This window comes from Callithrix jacchus, chromosome 4 (assembly GCF_049354715.1).
Source record: "Callithrix jacchus isolate 240 chromosome 4, calJac240_pri, whole genome shotgun sequence".
NCBI lineage: Eukaryota > Metazoa > Chordata > Mammalia > Primates > Cebidae > Callithrix > Callithrix jacchus.
In genome coordinates, this window is record NC_133505.1 from 70,074,532 (window position 1) to 70,095,962 (window position 21,431).

Here is a 21,431-nt window from a genome sequence, read left to right on the forward strand (position 1 = left end):
ATGGAAAAAAATTGCCTGGAACCAGATTTCACATATTAAAAACAAATCAACTATCTTTGTGTCTTAGTGCCTTGTTTTATAAATTATTTCCTAAGTTCTGTGTAATCTACAGAGCAAAAAAGTTATGTATAATGTTTTTGCTTATTTCTGTAGTCCTCTGGTGTGTGAGTCCAATTTGAATTTTAGTGTAATTTCAACGTAGTTTTTATAGTTTAATAAAACTTACATGCATTAAAATGCTATTAAAGTGTTACACATGGTTAGTAATAGTTATGAATTTCTGAAAGCAGCTATTGTTAAACTCAACAAAGTCATTAATGTCTTTAAAGTTTGCACCAGAAAATAAAGTACAAAGTAGATGTTTAACTGCAAGGAGAATAGTCATATCTAACTACATATATTTCTTCTCTTTTTACTATATATACCTATATTCCTTTTATATTTTGTATTTCAAATAAAAAGTACCATAATAAAAATAAATGAGCAATGTACTAGATTCTGGTATTTATCTTTCCACTGATTGTTACTTCAGTTTTGATGACTGACAGAGTACAAACCTCCTTAGACCTTTGCCCTTTCACCTATGTAATATCTAGGACACTAGAGCAATAATCTCTTTAATCTCCCTCAGCTCTAAAACTCAATCAAGTTTATAACTAGAAATGAAATCTTCAGGTACTATATTTTCTGAACAAATATATGTCCAATTATTTTAAATAACACATATAGTTTGTGAACGGCAAAGACTTTGAAAATCTTATCTATTACTAATCATGTATTTTTTTCTCTAGATGTGCATATTATAATACTGGCATTTCTTCATTAAGTAATATGAAGTCAATCACTTAAATGTTTGGATTTCCTAAAACATATATTACTAAAAATAAGTGTAAGTGTTTAAAGTGTCCATTCACTTCTCTATAAATCACCTGAATTATGGTTATAGAATAAGTTACTATACACCTAACATCTAACTGTTTATCTAAAAAATACTACTTATTTTGCTTGAAATAGTTAGTTTTAATTTTATTTCAGTAAGCAAAGCAATATTACCTATGTATTTGTCCACAGTAATAAGGAGACTAACTATATGCCAGTGGTTCATTCCTTTTACTATCCAGAGTCACATTCCAAACAGTCAGGTTTAAGTCCTTCCCTTCCTCCTTCTCTCCTTCCCTCCCTCCTTCCCTCCTTCCCTCCCTCCTTCCCTCCTTCCCTTTCTCCCTCCCTCCCTTGCCCGCTTCCTTCTTTCCTGTTTAAAGAATCTACCTATGATCATGATATAGCACACTAAAAATTTATAGTATAAAACATGTTTTGGAAGAATTATATTTTCAACTGGCACAAAGAAGCAAGGGGACACTGAAGTAGACAATGTCATACGGTAGCAACATCAGAGTTTATCACATTAAATTAACATTTTATGGTAAAAATTGAATTAGACTTACAGGTTTCATTGAACTTTAAAAATTTTTATGGTTATATGACACAAGTAAATGTAATGGGTTTACAACTAGCTTTATATTTGTATGTATCAAATACATCATTTAACTGAGAAAACATGAGATTCACTTTGCTTTGAAAGGAGTCCATATATTAATCGACTTAGAAATTTACAAATCTGTTGCATGGAAAATAAATTCCTAACAGGTTCAGTGGCCCTAAATGATGCCTGAGAACTTTAAACAAGACCCTTGAAATCCAAGTGCAAAAAACTGTATGTAATCTGGGATTCTTGGTAATTTTTTTTCTTTCTTGTCAAAATACAACTGTTCTGTGTGAGTACTGTGCTGGCTACCACAACAAACTTATCCTTTCCAGAAAACAAATAAAATACCTATCTTTAAAAATTTAGCTACTGCATTCAGGAAAACATTTGTTTTATTGCATTTTAGGTTTTGGGGTATATGTGCAGAACATGCAAGATAGTTGCATAGGTACACACATGGCAGTGTGTTCTGCTGCCTTCCTCCCCTTCACCCACATTTGGCATTTCTCCACAGGCTATCCCTCCCCACCTCCCCCGCCCGCTGTCCCTCCCCTATTTCCCCCAATAGACCCCAGTGTGTAGTACTCCCCTCCCTGTGTCCATGTGTTCTCATTTTTCATCACCCGCCTATGAGTGAGAATATGCGGTATTTCATTTTCTGTTCTTGTGTCAGTTTGCTGACAATGATGTTCTCCAGATTCATCCATGTCCCTACAAACGACACAAACTCATAATTTTTGATTACTGCATAATATTCCATGGTGTATATGTGCCACATTTTCCCAGTCCAGTCTATCATCCATGGGCATTTGGGTTGGTTCCAGGTCTTTGCTATTGTAAACAGTGCTGCAATGAACATCCGTGTGCACGTGTCCTTATAGTAGACCAATTTATAGTCCTTCGGATATATACCCCGTAATGGGATTGCTGGGTCAAATGGAATTTCTATTTCTAGGTCCTTTAGAAATTGGCACACTGTCTTCCACAATGGTTGAAATAATTTACACTCCCACCAGCAGTGTAAAAGTGTTCCTATTTTTCCACATCCTCTCCAGCATCTGTTGTCCCCAGATTTTTTAATGATCGCCATTCTAACTGGCGTGAGATGGTATCTCAATGTGGTTTTGATTTGCATCTCTCTGATGACCAGTGATGATGAGCATTTTTTCATATATTTGTTGGCCCCATGTATGTCTTCTTTTGCAAAGTGTCTGTTCACATCCTTTGCCCATTTTTGAATGGGCTTGTTTGTTTTTTTTTCTGTAAATCTGTTTGAGTTCTTTGTAAATTCTGGATATCAGCCCTTTGTCAGATGGGTAAACTGCAAAAATTTTTTCCCATTCTGTTGGTTGCCGATTCACTCTAGTGACTGTTTCTTTTGCTATGCAGAAGCTGTGGAGTTTGATTAGGTCCCATTTGTCTATTTGGCTTTTGCTGCCAATGTTTTTGATGTTTTAGTTATGAAGTCCTTGCCTACTCCTATGTCCTGAATGGTTCTGCCTAGATTTTCTTCTAGGGTTTTTATGGTGCCAGGTCTTATGTTTAAATCTTTAATCCATCTGGAGTTAATTTTAGTGTAAGGTGTCAGGAAAGGGTCCAGTTTCTGCTTTCTGCACATGGCTAGCCAGTTTTCCCAACACCATTTATTTAACAGGGAATTCTTTCCCCATTGCTTGTTTTTGTCAGGCTGATCAAAGATTGTATGGTTGTAGATATGTTGTGTTGCCTCCGATGCCTCTGTTCTGTTCCATTGGTCTATATCTCTGTTTTGGTACCAGTACCATGTTGTTTTGATTACTCTAGCCTTGTAGTATAGTTTGAAGCCCGGTAGTGTGATGCCTCCCGCTGTGTTCTTTCTGCTTAGAATTGATTTGGCTTTGCAGGCTCTCTTTTGGTTCCATATGAAGTTCATCACGGTTTTCTCCAGTTCTGTGAAGAAGGTCATTGGTAGCTTGATGGGAATAGCATTGATTCTGTAAATTACTTTGGGCAGTATAGCCATTTTCACAATATTGATTCTTCCTAACTATGAACATGGAATGTTTCTCCATCTGTTTGTGTCCTCTCTTATTTCGTTGAGCAGTGGTTTGTAGTTTTCCTTGAAGAGATCCCTTACGTTCCTTGTGAGTTGTATTCCTAGGTATTTTATTCTTTTTGTAGCAATTGTGAATGGCAGTTTGTACTTGATTTGGCTCTCTTTATGTCTGTTATTGGTATATTGGAATGCTTGTGATTGTTGCACATTGATTTTATATCCTGAGACTTTGCTGAAGTTGCTTATCAGTTTCAGGAGTTTTTGGGCTGAGGCGATGGGGTCTTCTAAGTATACTATTATGTCGTCTGCAAATAGAGACAATTTGGCTTCCACCTTCCTATTTGAATACCATTTATTTATTTTTCTTGCCTGATTGCTCTGGCTAGAACTTCCAGTACTATATTGAATAGGAGTGGTGAAAGAGGGCATCCTTGTCTAGTGCTGGATTTCAAAGGGAATGCTTCCAGTTTTTGCCTATTCAGTCTAATATTGGCTGTTGGTTTGTCGTAAATAGCTTTTATTATTTTGAGATACGTTCCGTTAATATCGAGTTTATTGAGGGTTTTTAGCATAAAGTGCTGTTGAATTTTGTCAAATGCCTTCTCTGCGTCAATTGAGATAATCATGTGGTTTTTGTTTTAGGTTCTGTTTATGTGGTGAATTACGTTGATAGACATGTGTATGTTGAACCAGCCTTGCATCCCCAGGATGAATCCTACTTGATCATGATGGATAAGTTTTTTGATGTGCTGTCGCAATTGGTTTGTCAGTATTTCAAGATTTTTGCAACTATGTTCATCATGGATATTGGCCTGAAGTTTTCTTTTCTTGTTGGGTCTCTGTCGGGTTTTGGTATCAGGATGATGTTGGTCTCATAAAATGATTTTGGAAGGATTCCCTCTTTCTGGATTATTTGGAATAGTTTCAGAAGGAATGGTACCAGCTCCTCTTTGTGTGTCTGGTAGAATTCGGCTGTGAACCCATCTGGACCTGGGCTTTTTGTGTGTGGTAGGCTCTTAATTGCTGCGTCGACTTCTGACCTTGTTATTGGTCTATTCATAGTTTCAGCTTCCTCCTGGTTTAGGCTTGGGAGGACACAGGAGTCCAGGAATTAATCCATTTCTTCCAGGTTTAGTAGTTTATGTGCATAGAGTTGTTTGTAATATTCTCTGATGATGGTTTGAATTTCTGTGGAATCTGTGGTGATTTCCCCTTTATCATTTTTTATTGCATGTATTTGGTTGTTCTCTCTTTTCTTTTTTATCTATCTGGCTAGTGGTCTGTCTATTTTGTTGATCTTTTCAAAAAACCAGCTGTTGGATTCATTGATTTTTTGAAGGGTTTTTCGTGTCTCTATCTCCTTCATTTCTGCTCTGATATTAGTTATTTCTTGTCTTCTGCTAGGTTTTGAGTTTTTTTGATCTTGCTCCTCTAGCTCTTTCAATTTTGATTGTAGGGTGTCAATTTTGGATCTCTCCACTCTTCTCATATGGGCACTTATTGCTATATATTTTCCTCTGGAGACTGCTTTAAATGTGTCCCAGAGATTCTGGTATGTTGTGTCTTCGTTCTCATTGGTTTTGAAGAACTTCTTTATTTCTGCCTTCATTTCATTGTTTACCCAGTCAACATTCAAAAGCCAGTTATTCAGTTTCCATGAAGCTGTGCGGTTCTGAGTTAGTTTCTGAATTCTGAGTTCTAGCTTGATTGCACTATGGTCTGAGAGACTGTTATGATTTCAGTTGTTTTGCATTTGCTGAGGAGTGCTTTACTTCCAATTATGTGGTCAGTTTTAGAGTAGGTGTGATGTGGTGCTGAGAAGAATGTATATTCTGTGGATTTGGGGTGGAGAGTTCTGTAAATGTCTATCAGGTTTGCTTGTTCCAGGTCTGAGTTCAAGCCCTGGATATCCTTGTTGATTTTCTGTCTGGTTGATCTGTCTAATATTGACAGTGGAGTGTTAAAGTCTCTCACTATTATTGTGTGGGAGTCTAAGTCTTTTTGTAAGTCATTAAGAACTTGCCTTATGTATCTGGGTGCTCCTGTATTGGGTCCATATATATTTAGGATCATTAGCTCCTCTTGTTGGATCGATCCTTTTACCATTATGTAATGTCCTTTTTTGTCTCTTTTGATCTTTGTTGCTTTAAAGTCAATTTTATCAAAGATGAGAATTGCAACTCCTGCTTTTTTTTTTGCTGTTCATTTGCTTGGTAAATCTTCCTCCATCCCTTTATTTTGAGACTTTGTGTATCCTTGCCTGTGAGATGGTTTTCCTGGATACAGCACACTGATGGGTTTTGGATTTTTATCCATTTTGCCAGTCTGTGTCTTTTGATTGGTGCATTTAGCCCATTTACATTTAGGGTTAATATTGTTATATGTGAATTTGATACTGCCGTTTTGATGCTAGCTGGCTGTTTTGCCCATTAGTTGATGCAGATTCTTCATTTTGTTGATGCTCTTTAGCATTTGGTATGTTTTTGGAATGGCTGGTACTGATTGTTTCTTTCTATGTGTAGTGCCTCTTTCAGGAGCTCTTGTAAAGCAGGCCTGGTGGTGACAAAATCTCTAAGTACTTGCTTGTTTGCAAAGGATTTTATTTTTCCTTCACTTCTGAAACTCAGTTTGGCTGGATATGAAATTCTGGGTTGAAAGTTCTTTTCTTTAGGAATGTTGAATATTGGCCCCCACTCTCTTCTGGCTTGTAGCATTTCTGCTGGTAGTTCTGCTGTGAGTCTGATGGGCTTCCCTTTGTGGGTGACACCACTTTTCTCTCTGGCTGCCCTTAGTATTTTCTCCTTCATTTCAACCCTGGTGAATCGGACGATTATGTGCCTTGGGGTTGCTCTTCTTGCGGAATATCTTTGTGGTGTTCTCTGTATTTCCTGCAATTGAGTGTTGGCCTGTCTTGCTAGGTTGGGGAAATTTTTCTGAATAATATCCTGACGAGTATTTTCCATCTTTGATTCATTCTCTTCATCACATTCTGGTACACCTATCAAACATAGGTTAGGTCTCTTCACGTAGTCCCACATTTCTTGGAGACTTTGTTCATTCCTTTCTGTGCTTTTTTCTCTAAGCTTGGTTTCTCATTTATTTCATTGAGTTGATCTTCAACTTCTGATATTTCTTCTGCTGGGTCAATTTGGCTGTTGAAACTTGTGCATGCTTCATGAAGTTCTCGTGTTGTGTTTTTCAGCTCCTTCAATTCATTCATATTACTCTCTAAGTTGTCCATTCTTGTTATCATTTTCTGAAATCTTTTTTCAAGGTTCTTAGTTTCTTTGCATTGATTTAGAACATGTTCTTTTAGCTCACGGACGTTTCTCATTACCCACCTTCTGAAGTCTGATTCCATCATTTCATCACACTCATTCTCCGTCCAGCTTTGTTCCCTTGCTGGTGAACAGTTTTGATCCTTTGTAGGAGGGGAGGTGTTTTGGTTTCGGGTGTTTTCCTCCTTTTTGCGCTGGTTTCTTCCAATCTTTGTGGGTTTATCCACCTGTCATCTGAGTAGTTGCTGACTTTTCAATTGGGTCTCTGAGTGGGCGTCCAGATTGTTGATGATGAAGTATTTCTGTTACTTAGTTTTCCTTCTAATAGTCTAGCCCCTCTGCTGTAGGACTGCTGAGGTCCACTCCAGGCGCTGCTTGTCTGGGGTACACCTGTAGCAGCTGTGGAACAGTGAGGGGTGCTACCAGTTTCTTCTTCTGCTATCTTTGTCCCAGAATGATGCCCGCCAAATGCCAGTCTGATCACTCCTTTTTGCGGTGACTCTTTGGATATACAGGGGTCATGGAGCTGCTTGAGGAGGTGGTCTGTACTTTATAGGAGCTCAAGTGCTGAGCTATGAACTCCGTTGATCATTCAGGGCAGTTAGGCCAGTATGTTTAAGTCTGTTGCAGCAGAACTCATAAAACCCCCTTTTTTCCTCAGATGCTCTGTCTCTGGGAGTTAGAGCTTTCTTTGTGAGTATCCGTTGCACCTTCCTGCCCAGCTAGGAGGCAGTCTAGTCACTATTTGCCTCTCGAGGCTCCACCCTGCTGCCATGGGCTCCTCCCTGTTGTCAGAGTCTCTCTGTTATGGCGCTATGCCTCGGCAATGGCAAGCTATGTCAGCAATGAGAGTGTACCTCAGTAGGGGCGGTATGCCTCAGTAATGGCGGATGCCCCTCCCCCACCAAGCTGCATCATTCCGAGCTGCACCGTCCTGGGTTCAGCTGTGCCTGCAGTTAAACTCTCAACCCCAAGCGTTTTGAATCGCCGTTTTGTTTGTCCCTGTGGGGGTGGGACCTGCTGAGCCTGATCACCTGGCTCCCTGCCTCAGAGCACTCTTTTTTTTTTTTTTAAGTTTAACAGTAGACTTTCTCCCAGGTGTTTCAGTCGCCTGCTGATACGGCACCGGGATCTGTGTGATTTCCAGTGCAGCTACCCACTGTGCTGGCTCAAACGTCTCTTCCCAGTAATCTCCTCGTCTGGCTCACTGTCCAAGTCCCATTTAATCAGATGGATATGCTAATCTGCCCTCCCAAATCTCAGATTGCCAGTTTAACAGGGCATCCAGACCAGTGCGTTCTGTGTGGAGTGCCGCTGCGCTGCAGCGCCGGCGGAAACAGGCCGCGCGAGCCTTAACAGCTGCGCTGGCTTCCTGTGTCTCTCCTAAACCTGGGAATTTCCCCGTTCTGTGGGCAACAAAGATCCGTCTGGAAATGCGAATTGAACTCACCCTCTGCGTCTTCACTGACAGCTTCAATCCCAATTTGCTCCTACTGTGCCATCTTGGCTGTCCCCAGGAAAATACTTTTAAAATAAATACTAGCAATCTTAATTATGTACCATTGTTTTAGTTATAATTTGAAATAATAAAATGTTTTCATGGGGAAAAAACTGCAATGAACAAAGTATAAATATGATATACCTCTGACCTGGCGAGGCCCAATATTCAAAATTGTAATAGTAGAGGAAGATATTTAAATAGACTCATATTTGGGCAGTGATTTGACCCTTAGACCCACACAACCACAACACATATAGTAAAAATAGGCTTTCTTGGGTGTTCCACTGCATTAATACATGTCTCTGCCCAGGCATTTAATGGTTCAGACTTATCATTTAAAATTGTCTTGCAGACACAGAAATAATTCAGTGAACAACAGTCTGGCAAATAGGGTTAGGATATGAAAGTGGTCTTCTGATATATCTGAGTAACAACCATGAAGACCAATAAAGCAGGGATACAAAATGGTGGAAACTGACACTCTGAGTCAACTTAATTTTGTAACAATAAAAACAGGAGTTCAGCTATATGAAATTTGAAAAAATCAAACTCTTGGAATAAACTGTTTTGTAAACAGAAGATGAAAATGTGTTTTTTTAAAGAGGTCATTACATTTAAGATAAAAAAATAAAAAAAAACTAATATATATTAAAAATTAAAAGAGAATAACAAGAAATATTCAGAAAAACTAGATAAAAGTTTGAGAAGTAAATAAAAAAGTAAGAAGGAACAAAAATATAAAAACTGAAAATAAGTGAAATACATGAAGGACAGAGTTTTAAGTGGTGCTATTCATAATAGCAAGGATATAGAATCATACTAAGAGCCCATCAACAGTGGATTGAGAAAAGAAAACGTGGTACATATACACAATGAAGTACTATGCAATCATCAAAAAGAATGAAATCATGCCCATTGCAGAAACATAGGCAGAGCGGGAAGCCATTATCCTAAATGCCCTAACATAAGAACTGAAAATCAAATACCATATGTTCCCTGCATAAGTGGGAGCTAAACACTGAAAACACATGATCATAAAGATGGGAACAACATACAATGGGGATCACTAGATGCAGAAATGGGAGAAGGGGACATGGGCTGAAGTATCCCCTGTAGGTAGTACACTTATGGCCTAAGTGATGGGAGTTTTGGGACCGTCAAGCCTCAGCATCAAGTAATTTACCCATTTAACATACCTGTATATGTATCCTTTAATCTATAATAAAAGTTGAAAAAAAATGTTAAAGAAAATTAAAAAAATATGTGTGATATACAATATGTAACCAATATTGCTATCCAAAGTAGGATGTAGAATGAGTGGATCAGTATCAATCTATGTAAGACAAATAGAATAATTATTTTAAAAATTAGCCTGATTAGAAGATATAAGAGAAATGTGACACCACATCTTCTAATTAACTCTTAAAACTCCAGAAATAAAAACAGAAGGGGATTAAATTATAAATTCTCTGTATGTTATTCATTTGAATATTTTCTACATAGTTTTTAATTAAATAAATTAAAAGTCATGTCAACTTCTGTGAAAGAACGGAATCAACTGAATTTGTAACATATGGCATTCATGAAAACAGACCATTCCTAGGTTTATTTTTTGCAGTGATGGAGATAAAAGCAAAGTAACAGCTCTTACCGTATCAGCCTCAGTCAAAGATAAGATCTAAGAAATTAACATTACACCAAGTTAAAATTAATATATGAATCCTACAACAAAGTGTTTTAGGTAATTAAAAAATTTACAGGTAATTTTAAAGGGTAGTGCAGTTTTTATCTTTTTTGTTTGTTTAATGTGATTAAACATAAAATTTCAAATGGAAAAATAAATTGTTCTCCTAAAATCATTATAAAAGCAAGCCGATAAAATATTCTGCAGATCATTAAAGGCTGAAATATTTTAATGAAATACTTTTCCTCTCAAGACCTCAGGATAAATACCTTAAAGTGCAAAGTTATAAAGTTGAGTAATTTTCTCAGTTAAAGTCAAACAAACCTCAGCAAACTCATTAACAAACAAGCAACAAGAATGGGCACATTAACTTTTACTATGATTGACATAAACTTTGAAGCAAAAAGAGTAAAAAGATAACAACAACAACAACATATTTTACCAGGTTTTTAAGAGTGAGATAATTCTTTCTAATTTAGAAAACACAAATAGGACTCAGAACAGTAAGCTCAATTTCCTTTTTTAATATCAAATAATAATTTCATTATGATTTTAAATAAACGTATTACAGATTTACCCTCAGCCCATGAACAAATCTGGTAATTTAACTTGAAAAGCACTACCTCCTGGAATATGAGTTTTCGTTGGTGAGTAACCTGTCTAAGGACTATGCTGACATGGTACCAACTCTGACTTCTCAGAGTGCAGCGTGGGAATCCCAACAGAAACTGTACTTCCCAAGGCATTACCATTGACAGACTTGCAGGGGCTTTTAAACACATTGAATCTGCAGTGAAAATTTTGGTGACAGATGACTCCTACTTAAACACATTTGAGTAACTTTATAGCAGTAATGAATGCCTATACTTGTCCCTGAGAAATATGCCAGGAAAAGAAGCAGGCATCTTCAATCTGAATTCCACCGGCTTCTTGCTGTAAGGCAAATCTGCCTAACTAGCCCAGGAATAACTTTTCCCTAAAAGGAATATTTATAAAGGAGTTTGCTATAGCTTAAGTGTCCACAGCAAAACTCACGTTGGAACCTTCATTCCCAGTGCAGCAATGTTGGGAGGTGGTGCCTGTACAAAGCGGTTAGATCTTTAAAATAGATGAAAGTCTTTCTCATGAGACTGGATTAGTTCTTTCAAGAAAGGATAAATTCTGGGTAGAATGCATGTCAGCAAGCAAGGTTGCCTCTCCTGTTTGGTCCTTTTTGCATTCCAGATTCCACTTTCACGTCTCTGTCATCTTATGGTGCAGCATGAAGCCAAATAGATGCCTATGCCATGGTTCTTGGGCATTTCAGCCACTTGAAGCATAAGCCAAGTAAACCTCTTTTCTAGTCGCTGTTAGTCTGTTATAGCAACACTAAATAGACTAAGAGTTCTTAGTGTGCTTGATTTAACAAATACTAACAGCTTGTAAAAACATACATTTTAGGTTTATGTTTACTTACTTGATAATTAAATTTTTCATTGAACAAAATGGATTTCTATTAATTTCTCTTCATCCTGCTTTTCAGCACTGTATCCATTGGAAAAGTATGTTCAATTTATGATTAATGACTTGGTCCAGGCAATTATTAGGTTACACCCTGAGAATCCTTGTGGTGGTTATTTTAATAATTTTGTTTTATATAATTTCCATTTGTATAAAAACCATAATTACCATATTTTATCAAACAACAAAAGTACAATAAATAGAATGTATGCTCAAAACAGAAGACATGAGAGAGAGAAGGATTTAAAATACACATGCACACACAGGTCACACACAAGTCTGGTTTATGTGTATGTTAAACAAAAATGGCCTGTTAGACAATGTGTAATAAATAATACCTATGTCATAATAATAAACATTTTTCTCAATGATAAATGTAAAGTTACTAGTCTTGAACTTATGTTAAATTAGTAGCTATGTGTGTCTTACTAGAGATATACACCAAATAAAATGATACAGGAGATATCAAATTAAATAGTCAAAATGTGCCCTAAATATTGAATATAGAAAATAGGGAAGTGACAGGTTTTTATAGAAGGCAGAATATATTAGTATCTTAAAAATAAATAACAAAATATAGAAATAAGCATACTTTACTAGTAAATAACTATATTTCAAAATATACATAGTAAATCTGTCAGTAATTTAAGATATAGGACAGAAATACAGTTAATAAGTTTTAACTTAACATCAGCCTAGCACAAATGAGACTGAAAGGAGGTAAAGTATGTGTGCATATTTTTAATACCTGGGTTCAATTATCATTTTACAAGTTGAACAGATAGTGACTAAATTCTCAAATGATCAATCAATTGAATATATTATATAATCAGAAATAACAAAGGAAATAAAAATTCATTTCCTAAAATGTTAAAAAATACACCTTTGAAAACTGGTTCAAAAATATAGTGATAGATTAATTAGCTTTTATAATTTAAATAAAAATTTTTATAACTTATTAAGATCTCAGAAGATAGACATAGAGCAGTAACAGAAATAAATCTGTGACCAGGGATTAGGCTATAAATGGTATATTACAACAAATCATTCATTTGGTATAAAATATTTTGAGAAAAAGAATAAAAATTCACTGTGATAAAGGAGAATAGATTAAAAACAAGTAAAAAATGAGGGATTATTTAACTGGGAAAGCAAAACATGAGAATGATATGACTATATGATGGATTAAAGATTTAAACATGAGGCTTAACACCAAAAAACTCTAGAAGAAAACCTAGGTAATACCATCCAGGACATAGGCATGGGCAAGGACTTCATGACTAAAACACCAAAAGCAATGGCAACAAAAGCCAAAATAGACAAATGGAATCTAATTAAACTTCAGAGCTTCTGCACAGCAAAAGAAACTATCAATAGAGTGAACCAACAACCAACAGAATGGGAAAATTTTTTCGCAATCTACCCATCTAACAAAGGGCTGATATCCAGAATCTATGGAGAAGTTAAACAAATTTACAAGAAAAAAACAAACAACCCCATCCAAAAGTGGGCAAAGGATATGAACAGACACTTTTCAAAAGAAGACATTTATGCAGCCAACAAACATATGAAAAAAGCTCATCATCTCTAGTCATTAGAGAAATGCAAATCAAAACCACAATCAGATACCACCTCACACCTGTTAGAATGGTGATCATTAAAAAATCAGGAAACAACAAATGCTGGAGAGGATGTGGATATTTGGAAAATATAAGAAATGACATTTGTAAGCATTATTTTCTAAGATGTGCATATATATACACACACACACACACACACATATACACACACACACATATATATATGAGATAAAATCTTACATTAAAATTTAGTATTTACATTGCAGAGTGCATTGCTAGTGGAATGTTTATAAGTACTTCTAAATATATATTTAGTTACCTGTGGGTAAATAAACACTAACCTGCACTCAAAAGTGTCTCCAGGTCCATCAACACAAATCCCTCCATTAAGACAAAGGGTCGAATTAAGTTCACGCTTAGCACAATTATCAATCCTTTCTTCACAATATGCACCAGTGTACCCATGTTGGCAAATGCAAGTAAATCCATTTGCCGACTTCTGACAGAAGCCTTCATTCATACAGGGGATTGATGGGCAGTCCTAGATTAAGAAATAGAGAACCAAATTTGATTATTAGTATAAAGCTGACTATTTTAATCAAATTACATTTTTATTTAAACATAATCTAAAAAACTGATGTGTAAGCTTGTTTGACATTTCCTTCCTTTAGTAATTGAAATATATGTTTTTACTAGTAAGTGGATTTTTTAACTTTTATTACCAGAAAGAACCCTTCAAATATTCTACTGCTGATTTACTAAGGAAAAAATCATTATTAATCTTTGTCAAAACGTGTACTATGTCAGAGAACTACCCCTGCCCCCAATAATGGTGCTAAAGCAAATTTCCTCTGCAGAGAATAACAGGAATTCACTTGTATTCACACCTTTAGTGTCTACAGTGCCTCTCAGTTTTCCCAAAACAGCCCCAGTTCATCTCTGCTCTCTTAGAGTAATGATTAATAGTATTTTCATTACATTTCAAAGGAATTCTGGTTTGATCACATACTTAGAACAAACATTTCACAATGGATTTATATCCATTTAAAATACCTAATACATCTATGATATCTGAAGTTTAAATCCAATCATAATCTTTTAATTACTTTTCCCCATGCATTTTTCCAACTGTATGCCCAACATTTCAGACACATATAGCTGCAGCAGTGCAAATGTCTTGTACAGTTAGAGGAATCTGGATAATACCTATTAAGTTTAAAAATATTTAAAATTTTCTCATAGTTTTACTTATTAATTCAACAAATGATTATTTTTTGTAACTACATTGATGCCCAAAATGGTGATAATATCCCCCACTTCATATGGTGTGCTATGAGAATTAAGTAAAATAATGGCACTGTGTCTTAAACATCATATGTGATCAGTAAATATTATCTTTCTTTCCTCTCCACTATGAAGGCCTCAGTCAGCCTCTATTTCTATCTTTTGGCACTTAATTTGAACAAGAAATATGTTTCTGTGTATATTTAGCTTCTGCCATATGCTTTTAAGTTTACAGTGTAGGGTTTATATATATACTTACATTGTGGAAAACACATGTCATAGTACCATAAACATGGTATGACATTAGTTTTCATAATGTTAACTGAAAAGGTTTGCACACATACTTCTGAGAAATAACTTATGGAGGGTGGTGACATCATTAGTAAAACTGTTTATTTTCAATGAGCAATCTAAAGATAATACCTTGATGAATATAAACCAATTTGAATCATTTTGCACCCCAGGTTTTGAGTTCTTACATTCTCAAAGATAAATGCATATGCAAACATGAAATACTTCTTCAGCATTTCACCTTGAAAAGTGATAATTTTCTAGAATTATTATTCATTAATTGACATGCTTACAAATACTTAGTGACTTTAAAAAAGTGTTAATAATTAAAACTCATACTGAAAAGACTATTATGGAAGCTTTTCCATTATCATATATCCATTAAAAAATTGGAAGTTGTATCAGAGAGATTAATGTTATCGTCAATTAGAAATGAATTGTGCACTTTAGTATAATATTCCAGTCATGCCTAGAACCTAGATGGTGATGTTGTACACCCTCTCAAGTGTTAGAACTAAATGTATATTTTTATAAACAAATGCTATGATATTTGTTTCACTTTTGCTGAAAATGTGATCTCGTTAAGGAAAACCAAGGGCACATAGTAGTAGACTATCCTGTAGGTACTGCAGCTTTATTTACAGAATAGAAAAGCAGAATTCCACAGGGAGTGGCACGGAAACATGTTTCTCTCTTAGCTCTATTTCTGGATATGTATAGAATGATTTATCAGAAAGCATTACATAAACTAATTGAGTTCTATCTCCCATGGGAAGATAGGGATAGTTTTTAGACTGCCAAAAGTTCTGTCTCCAGGGTTCCAAGAATCTTTTACTAAATTAATTAGAAAGCTTAATGGGAAATACAAAGGCAATTTCTTGTTAGAGAAAATCAAATTGTCATTTAAAGTTCTTGATCTTTCCTGTTTAAAAATTTAAAAGGATGCCTTTTCTTTTGTTCATCATCATTTATATTGCTTTTCTATATTTTATTTAATATAATAAAGTGCTTCCCCAAAGAGTTCACTAAAGTAATTTCAGAAAATAAAATATATAAAAGGCTGAGTATTCAGAGGAAGAGATGGAAGCCAGGAGGAATCCTGCAGACCAGGGTAATCTAGACAACTGAGTTTGACCCTGGTGTTAAATTCATTTAACTTGTACTGAAAATGTTATGCCAGGAATGTAGAGAAGCATGAAAGGAACAGGGCAGTATTATATTCAGAGTGAAATCCTTAGACAGGGCAAAGTACTAACTGGGCTAGTAAATGTGACAGTTACCTCACTGACTCATATAGTTGTGTTCTTTCTGAGGGATATGGTTTAGATCCACAGGTTTGCTCTGTGAACTCTGAACTGCCTAGAAAAGGAAGTTACCTAATGTCATCTTTACCATAACACTTCTCTCATGGCATCACATTTTATTTTTTAGCATTGGTGTTTTGAGTAGTGGAATACCTTCTTCAATTAAGATCTTGGAGAAAGGGCAACAGATACAGAGGGAACTGCTATGTGAATAGTGGGAACAGAACAATGTCGCTAATAAATCCCTACCATTCCCCCTGCAAAGGCCTATTAACCTTCACAGAATTCTGTGAACTTTGTCCAGTTCTGAATAAAAACTGCTAGTGTAGTCCAGTGTTTTTCAAAAGTGTACATTCAAAATCTCAATGCTGTGGGCTTTTACTTTGCAAGTTGCAGGGTTGGGCAATCCAAAAGGCTGAGAACACATTGATTAGACGTAACTATGGAATCTGTAGTACTGTAAGTGGCATATGGTTGCTGTTGATGGTAAAAAGAGGTTGGATAGGGAAATGCAACTTCTCTCATCCCCACTTGTTTTGCTCTTCTGTTCCAGGTTTGGGCTCACTTGGTGATAGAGCTTTCCCTAACTTAGGGATTCAAGATTTATTGAGGAGGGAAAATAGTGGAATATCTAGAGAACAAATACCTGGAGAACACAAGGACATTTATTTAAACCAAAGATACATATACCGAGAAGTAATATTCACATTTTGCCAGAACAAATATGTAGAAAAATATTTCTCATAACACACAAGTATGTAGGACAGAATAAACAAATGAGCAACAGGGGTCTTAAAACTAGTGCTGATTCTTTTCTGCTATGAAACAACATAATGAACTCAAACTTCTGCACCTAAAACACAGAAATACTTTTTAAGAGCAACAGACTTAAAAAATTTAAATATCCAAAAAGGGGTATGGATTAAATAAATATGGTACTTCCACACAATAGAATATTAATAAGAAGAAAGTGGAACAATATGTGGTAATATAGACTATATATTATAAGCAGAATAATCTGCTATGACAGATGAAGTGAAAAAGCAAGGTACTCTGTGTGTTTGTAACAAATGTTCCCATTTGCAAGATCTTGTTTATTTTAAAGATTTGTTTCTAATTAAAGGATACTGATATTCTCTAAAATAATTTGTAGGAAAATGCCGACCATTAGTTGAGGGAGATGGACTCCAACTCATACCCTTTCCTGTAAAGCATTCAGATGGATCAATCATATAATTTCAAATAAAAAGAATGAGAAGAACTTGTTAAATAAGTCCCCTTTAAACTTGTCAAAAAACCACAGAACCTTTAGAGTTCTGTAATCAAGTCAACTTGGATACATAAAAATAATTTTCTGAATGTCAGAATCCACTATGTACTAACAAAATAACAAAACACTGAAAAATACACATGATATACATGGTAGACAAAATGCAAATTATATTATATAAAAAGCTCCTCATAAATTACAGTTCACACTCAGAGAAATACAAACACCTGCACTTGTGTGTGTACTCAGTTTTTTACATACAGGGAATACACATGCAGCCTAGTTACAGGGGTGTACTGCACGCAGGTAGTGAGCAGAGTATACAATAGGCCATTTTTTTAAACCATTCTCCTCTCCCTTTCTCTACCCTCTACTAGTCCACAGTGTCTATTGTTTCCATGCTTATGTCCATGGGTGTTGAATGTTTAGCTCCACTCATAAGTGAGCACATATGATATCTGGTTTTCTTTTCCTGAATTAATTACCTTAGTTTTATGGCCTCCAGCTGCATCCATGTTGCTGTAAGAATATGACATTTTTTTTAATCACTCTACTATTCCATGATGTATATGTACCATATTTTTTTATCACCACTGATGTGCACCTATGTTGATTCCATGTCTTTGTTATTCACACACAGTTCTTCAATTCTTTCCTTTTTATTTAGAGAACTTACATGAGTCCTTGCTTTATATTGTCTACTCATAAAAATATGTTCACTATGAGTTAAAGCAGAAATTCTCTTAGTTCTACTTCATCTGAGAAAGTCATAATTTTTTAATTCTGTAATTAGATTTTTCCATTTTAGCACATAACGTATATTTATAATTTTATATTTTAAAAATAATACTGCTTCCATATACACAGGGTATATGAGATGAATATATGCCATCCTTCTAAGTCTTATCAAAGTTGAAAGAAAAATATCTGCTTTCTATGCTGCCCTACTCACTTTTCTTATCTGTGTGTGCATATCTATAACTTAATTTACATTTTTTTCACTAGTCATGGCTTATATTGTCTCCCCAGGCACATGTTTGCTTTTCCATAGCATTAATTCTAACTTTTAGAGCTTCTCCTAATTGTCACTTGGACATAAACCAAAACAAAGCAAGTGTATTAGGTTTCTCTAGAGGAACAGGACAAACAGAACAGATGTATATATGAAAGGGGGTTTATTAAGGAGTAGTGACTCACACAGTCACAAAGTGAAGTCCCACAGTAAGCCGTCTGCAAGCTGAGGAGCAAGGAAGCCAGTTGCAGTCCCAAATCTCAAAAGTAGGAAGGCCAACAGTTCAGCCTTCAGTCTGTGGCCAAAGGGCCGAAAGCCCCTGGCAAATCACTGGTGGGAGTCCAAAATCCAAAAGCTGAAGAACTTGGAGTCACATGTTTGAGGGCAGGAAGCATCTAGCACAGGAGAAAGATGAAGGCCGGAAGACTCAGCCAGTCTAGTTCTTCCATGCTCTTCTGTCTGCTTTATTCCAGCTGAGCTGGCAGCTCATTAAATTGTACCCACTCAAACTGAGGGTGGGTCTGCCTTTCCCAGTTCACTGACTCAAATATTAATCTCCTTCAGCAACACTCACACAAACACACCCGGGAATAACTCTGTATCCTTCAATGCAATGAAGTTGACACTCAATATTAACCGTCACAGCAATTTTGCTAGTGTTGTTGCCTATCCATCCCTAACATAAACTGTATTTTTCCACTCGCAAGAAATTTCACATATAACACTTTGCTCTGTATTGACCTGGGTGTTCTTTTCAGGTAATACTGCTTATCTTTATCCACTGCTCTTGTCTTTTTAGCCTTGTAATAAAGGTCATGAATCTCCTTCAGAGGATGTTATCTAAGCATTTCAGCACAGAGAAAGATAAAATAAATAGGTCAGCTCACAAGAAAGATAGATAGATAGACCATTAGAAAGAGAGATATGTAGATCACATTCCATGTGGATCTGGCCAGGTAGGAAGTATATCTGACTATTATTAATCCCAATTTCTTAAAGACATCCAATAATATCCAAGATTTACAGAATGAATGACCAAAACTACACTTGGAGTACACTTAATATATTAGTGAAACATGACAACTTTTAAAAAATTTGATTAAACTATAATAATTATTGTAGATGGCACTGGTACAAATGATAAAATAAGTAAAGAAACAGGATACTTCAAGAACTAACCTATATATAGAATCCTATTATATGGAAAGTGAAACAATCCAAATCAAGAGAGAATTAACCCTTTGACAAATTTTTTGAAAAAATGATTATACTTAAACCAATAAGTTAGATTCCCACCTTTTATCAATCATATTCACTGTGAGTTAAAGAACTAAAATGATCATGAATTCTATAATTTTAGTAGATGAGAATATAAAAATATATTTAAAATATTACAGTGTGAAAGATTTCTTTGGAGGGAGGCAATGTCCAGTCAGAAAGGAAAAGGTAAAGAATAATTGGAAAATCTCACAATGCATAAGTTGCTTAAAGTAAGAGTGTCCACAGTTTAGAAAATATTTACATTTTTTCAGAAACTACTGAATTTTATCTATAATTTAAAACAATACAGAAAAATCAAAAAAGTAAAGGACAAGTAAGCAAAAAGAAAAAGGGCTCTTAGTAGGCGAGGCACAAGGAACTACAAATGGCAAATAATAATATGGAAAGATGCTCAATCTTGAGAGTAACCTGAGAAAATGTAAATTGAAATAATGAGAAATGTCATTTTCCTCATAAAATTAGTCAACTCTTTGTAAAAAGTTACTTCATTTACAGGATCTAGGTAAGCTGGTATGCCTGTACTCTCATCAGGTAAGTATGGCTCTTAACGTTTATTTGGAATAGTTTATAGCTATTAGAATGAATGAGTCGGGACTCTGCAATTTAATAGAATTATTCCTCAGACATACGAAATAAGACAAAACTCACTGAATAAAATGAGTTTGTTTTTAATGTTAAAAATAACAATATTAGTACAAAATCTAGAAGAAGTACTTAAGTAGAATTTTTTAACAATTGTTCTCATATTACTGGATGGGCACGTATGTATGTAGGTATGCATACATATGTCAAAAGTGCCTATTTACTGATATTTTTATTTGAAAAATAAGAGGATGATACTTGTACTATCAAGAAATATGGTTTTAGAAATTTCTTCAGGTAATACGCCTTTGTAGTAATGCAAACAAGGTGTATGGTTCATTCATTCTCTGCCAGGAAATTTATTTATTACATTTCCTTTTTCACATCAATAATGGCTTTCACTATCCAGAACCAAACAATAATAATATCAACAGATAATTATGGTTTTTAAAACTGTATGTCAGAAAATGTGCTGTTTTCATGCATTATCTCATTTATTTCTTACAATAACCTGAGTTAGTTACTGTGATTACTTTTATTGAATAGTTAAAACAATTTCAAAATAAAAGTAATTTGTCTGAGAACATACAGCAGCAATACAGAACTTACAGCAATATAGAGATTCAATCCTGGTTATCCCTGAATGCATTTAACTACTCCATCATCCCTATCTGGAAGGGCTACTTACTGAATAGCTACTGCATTTCGTGTGCATTCCCACACATGACCCCGTGATGTCAGAAATCGTATAGCTATGTTTTACTAATGAGGGAGTGAGGCACAAAGAATTTAAATAAAATACCCATGGTTTCACAATGGCAAAGACATTTAATTTGTATGCTTCCTCCTTTTACCATGTGATTGTCAATCAAAAATGATTTGTAAGAACTCCCCATTATTCCAAAAAGCTCACAAAATTCTCATCCGCGAATGGTCACAATCTTCAGTCAACCAACATTTCTCAACAAATGAGTTATTCCATATAAAATACTATGTGCTAATCACACCACATGAGACCCCTGAAGATTGAAAGACATATCCGGAGAATTTAAAGGTGTTGCCTACTTCTTTGTATATACATCCAGTAATTATATTCTCCTTGGGATGTCTGAATTAATTGAATCCTATGTCATCCCTAGAGATTGATAGTTACCTCTGTCTCCTAAGACTGGGAGGACGAGACAGATTGTAAAACTGAAGCCATTTGAGCAACTGTTGATAATGGCTACTTCTAGGATTTAGTTTGGTGGGGTGGTGGGGGAGGGAGGGGAACTGTGGAATTCTGTAATAACAAGAGACAAAGAAGGGAAAAGAGAAGGAAGAAACTCTGTGATTCGTAG

The 21,431-nt window shown here is 35.4% G+C and overlaps 1 protein-coding gene across 1 annotated transcript in view; it reads right to left on the reverse strand.

Annotated features, from left to right (window-relative positions):
* Positions 1-21,431, reverse strand: part of EYS (EGF-like photoreceptor maintenance factor) — a 1,911,700-nt gene that overhangs the window by 1,148,150 nt on the left and 742,119 nt on the right. Inside the window, exon 19 of the mRNA XM_035296026.3 lies at positions 13,409-13,608. Coding sequence (XP_035151917.3) covers positions 13,409-13,608 — 200 coding nt within the window. The remainder of the gene's footprint in view (positions 1-13,408; positions 13,609-21,431) is intronic.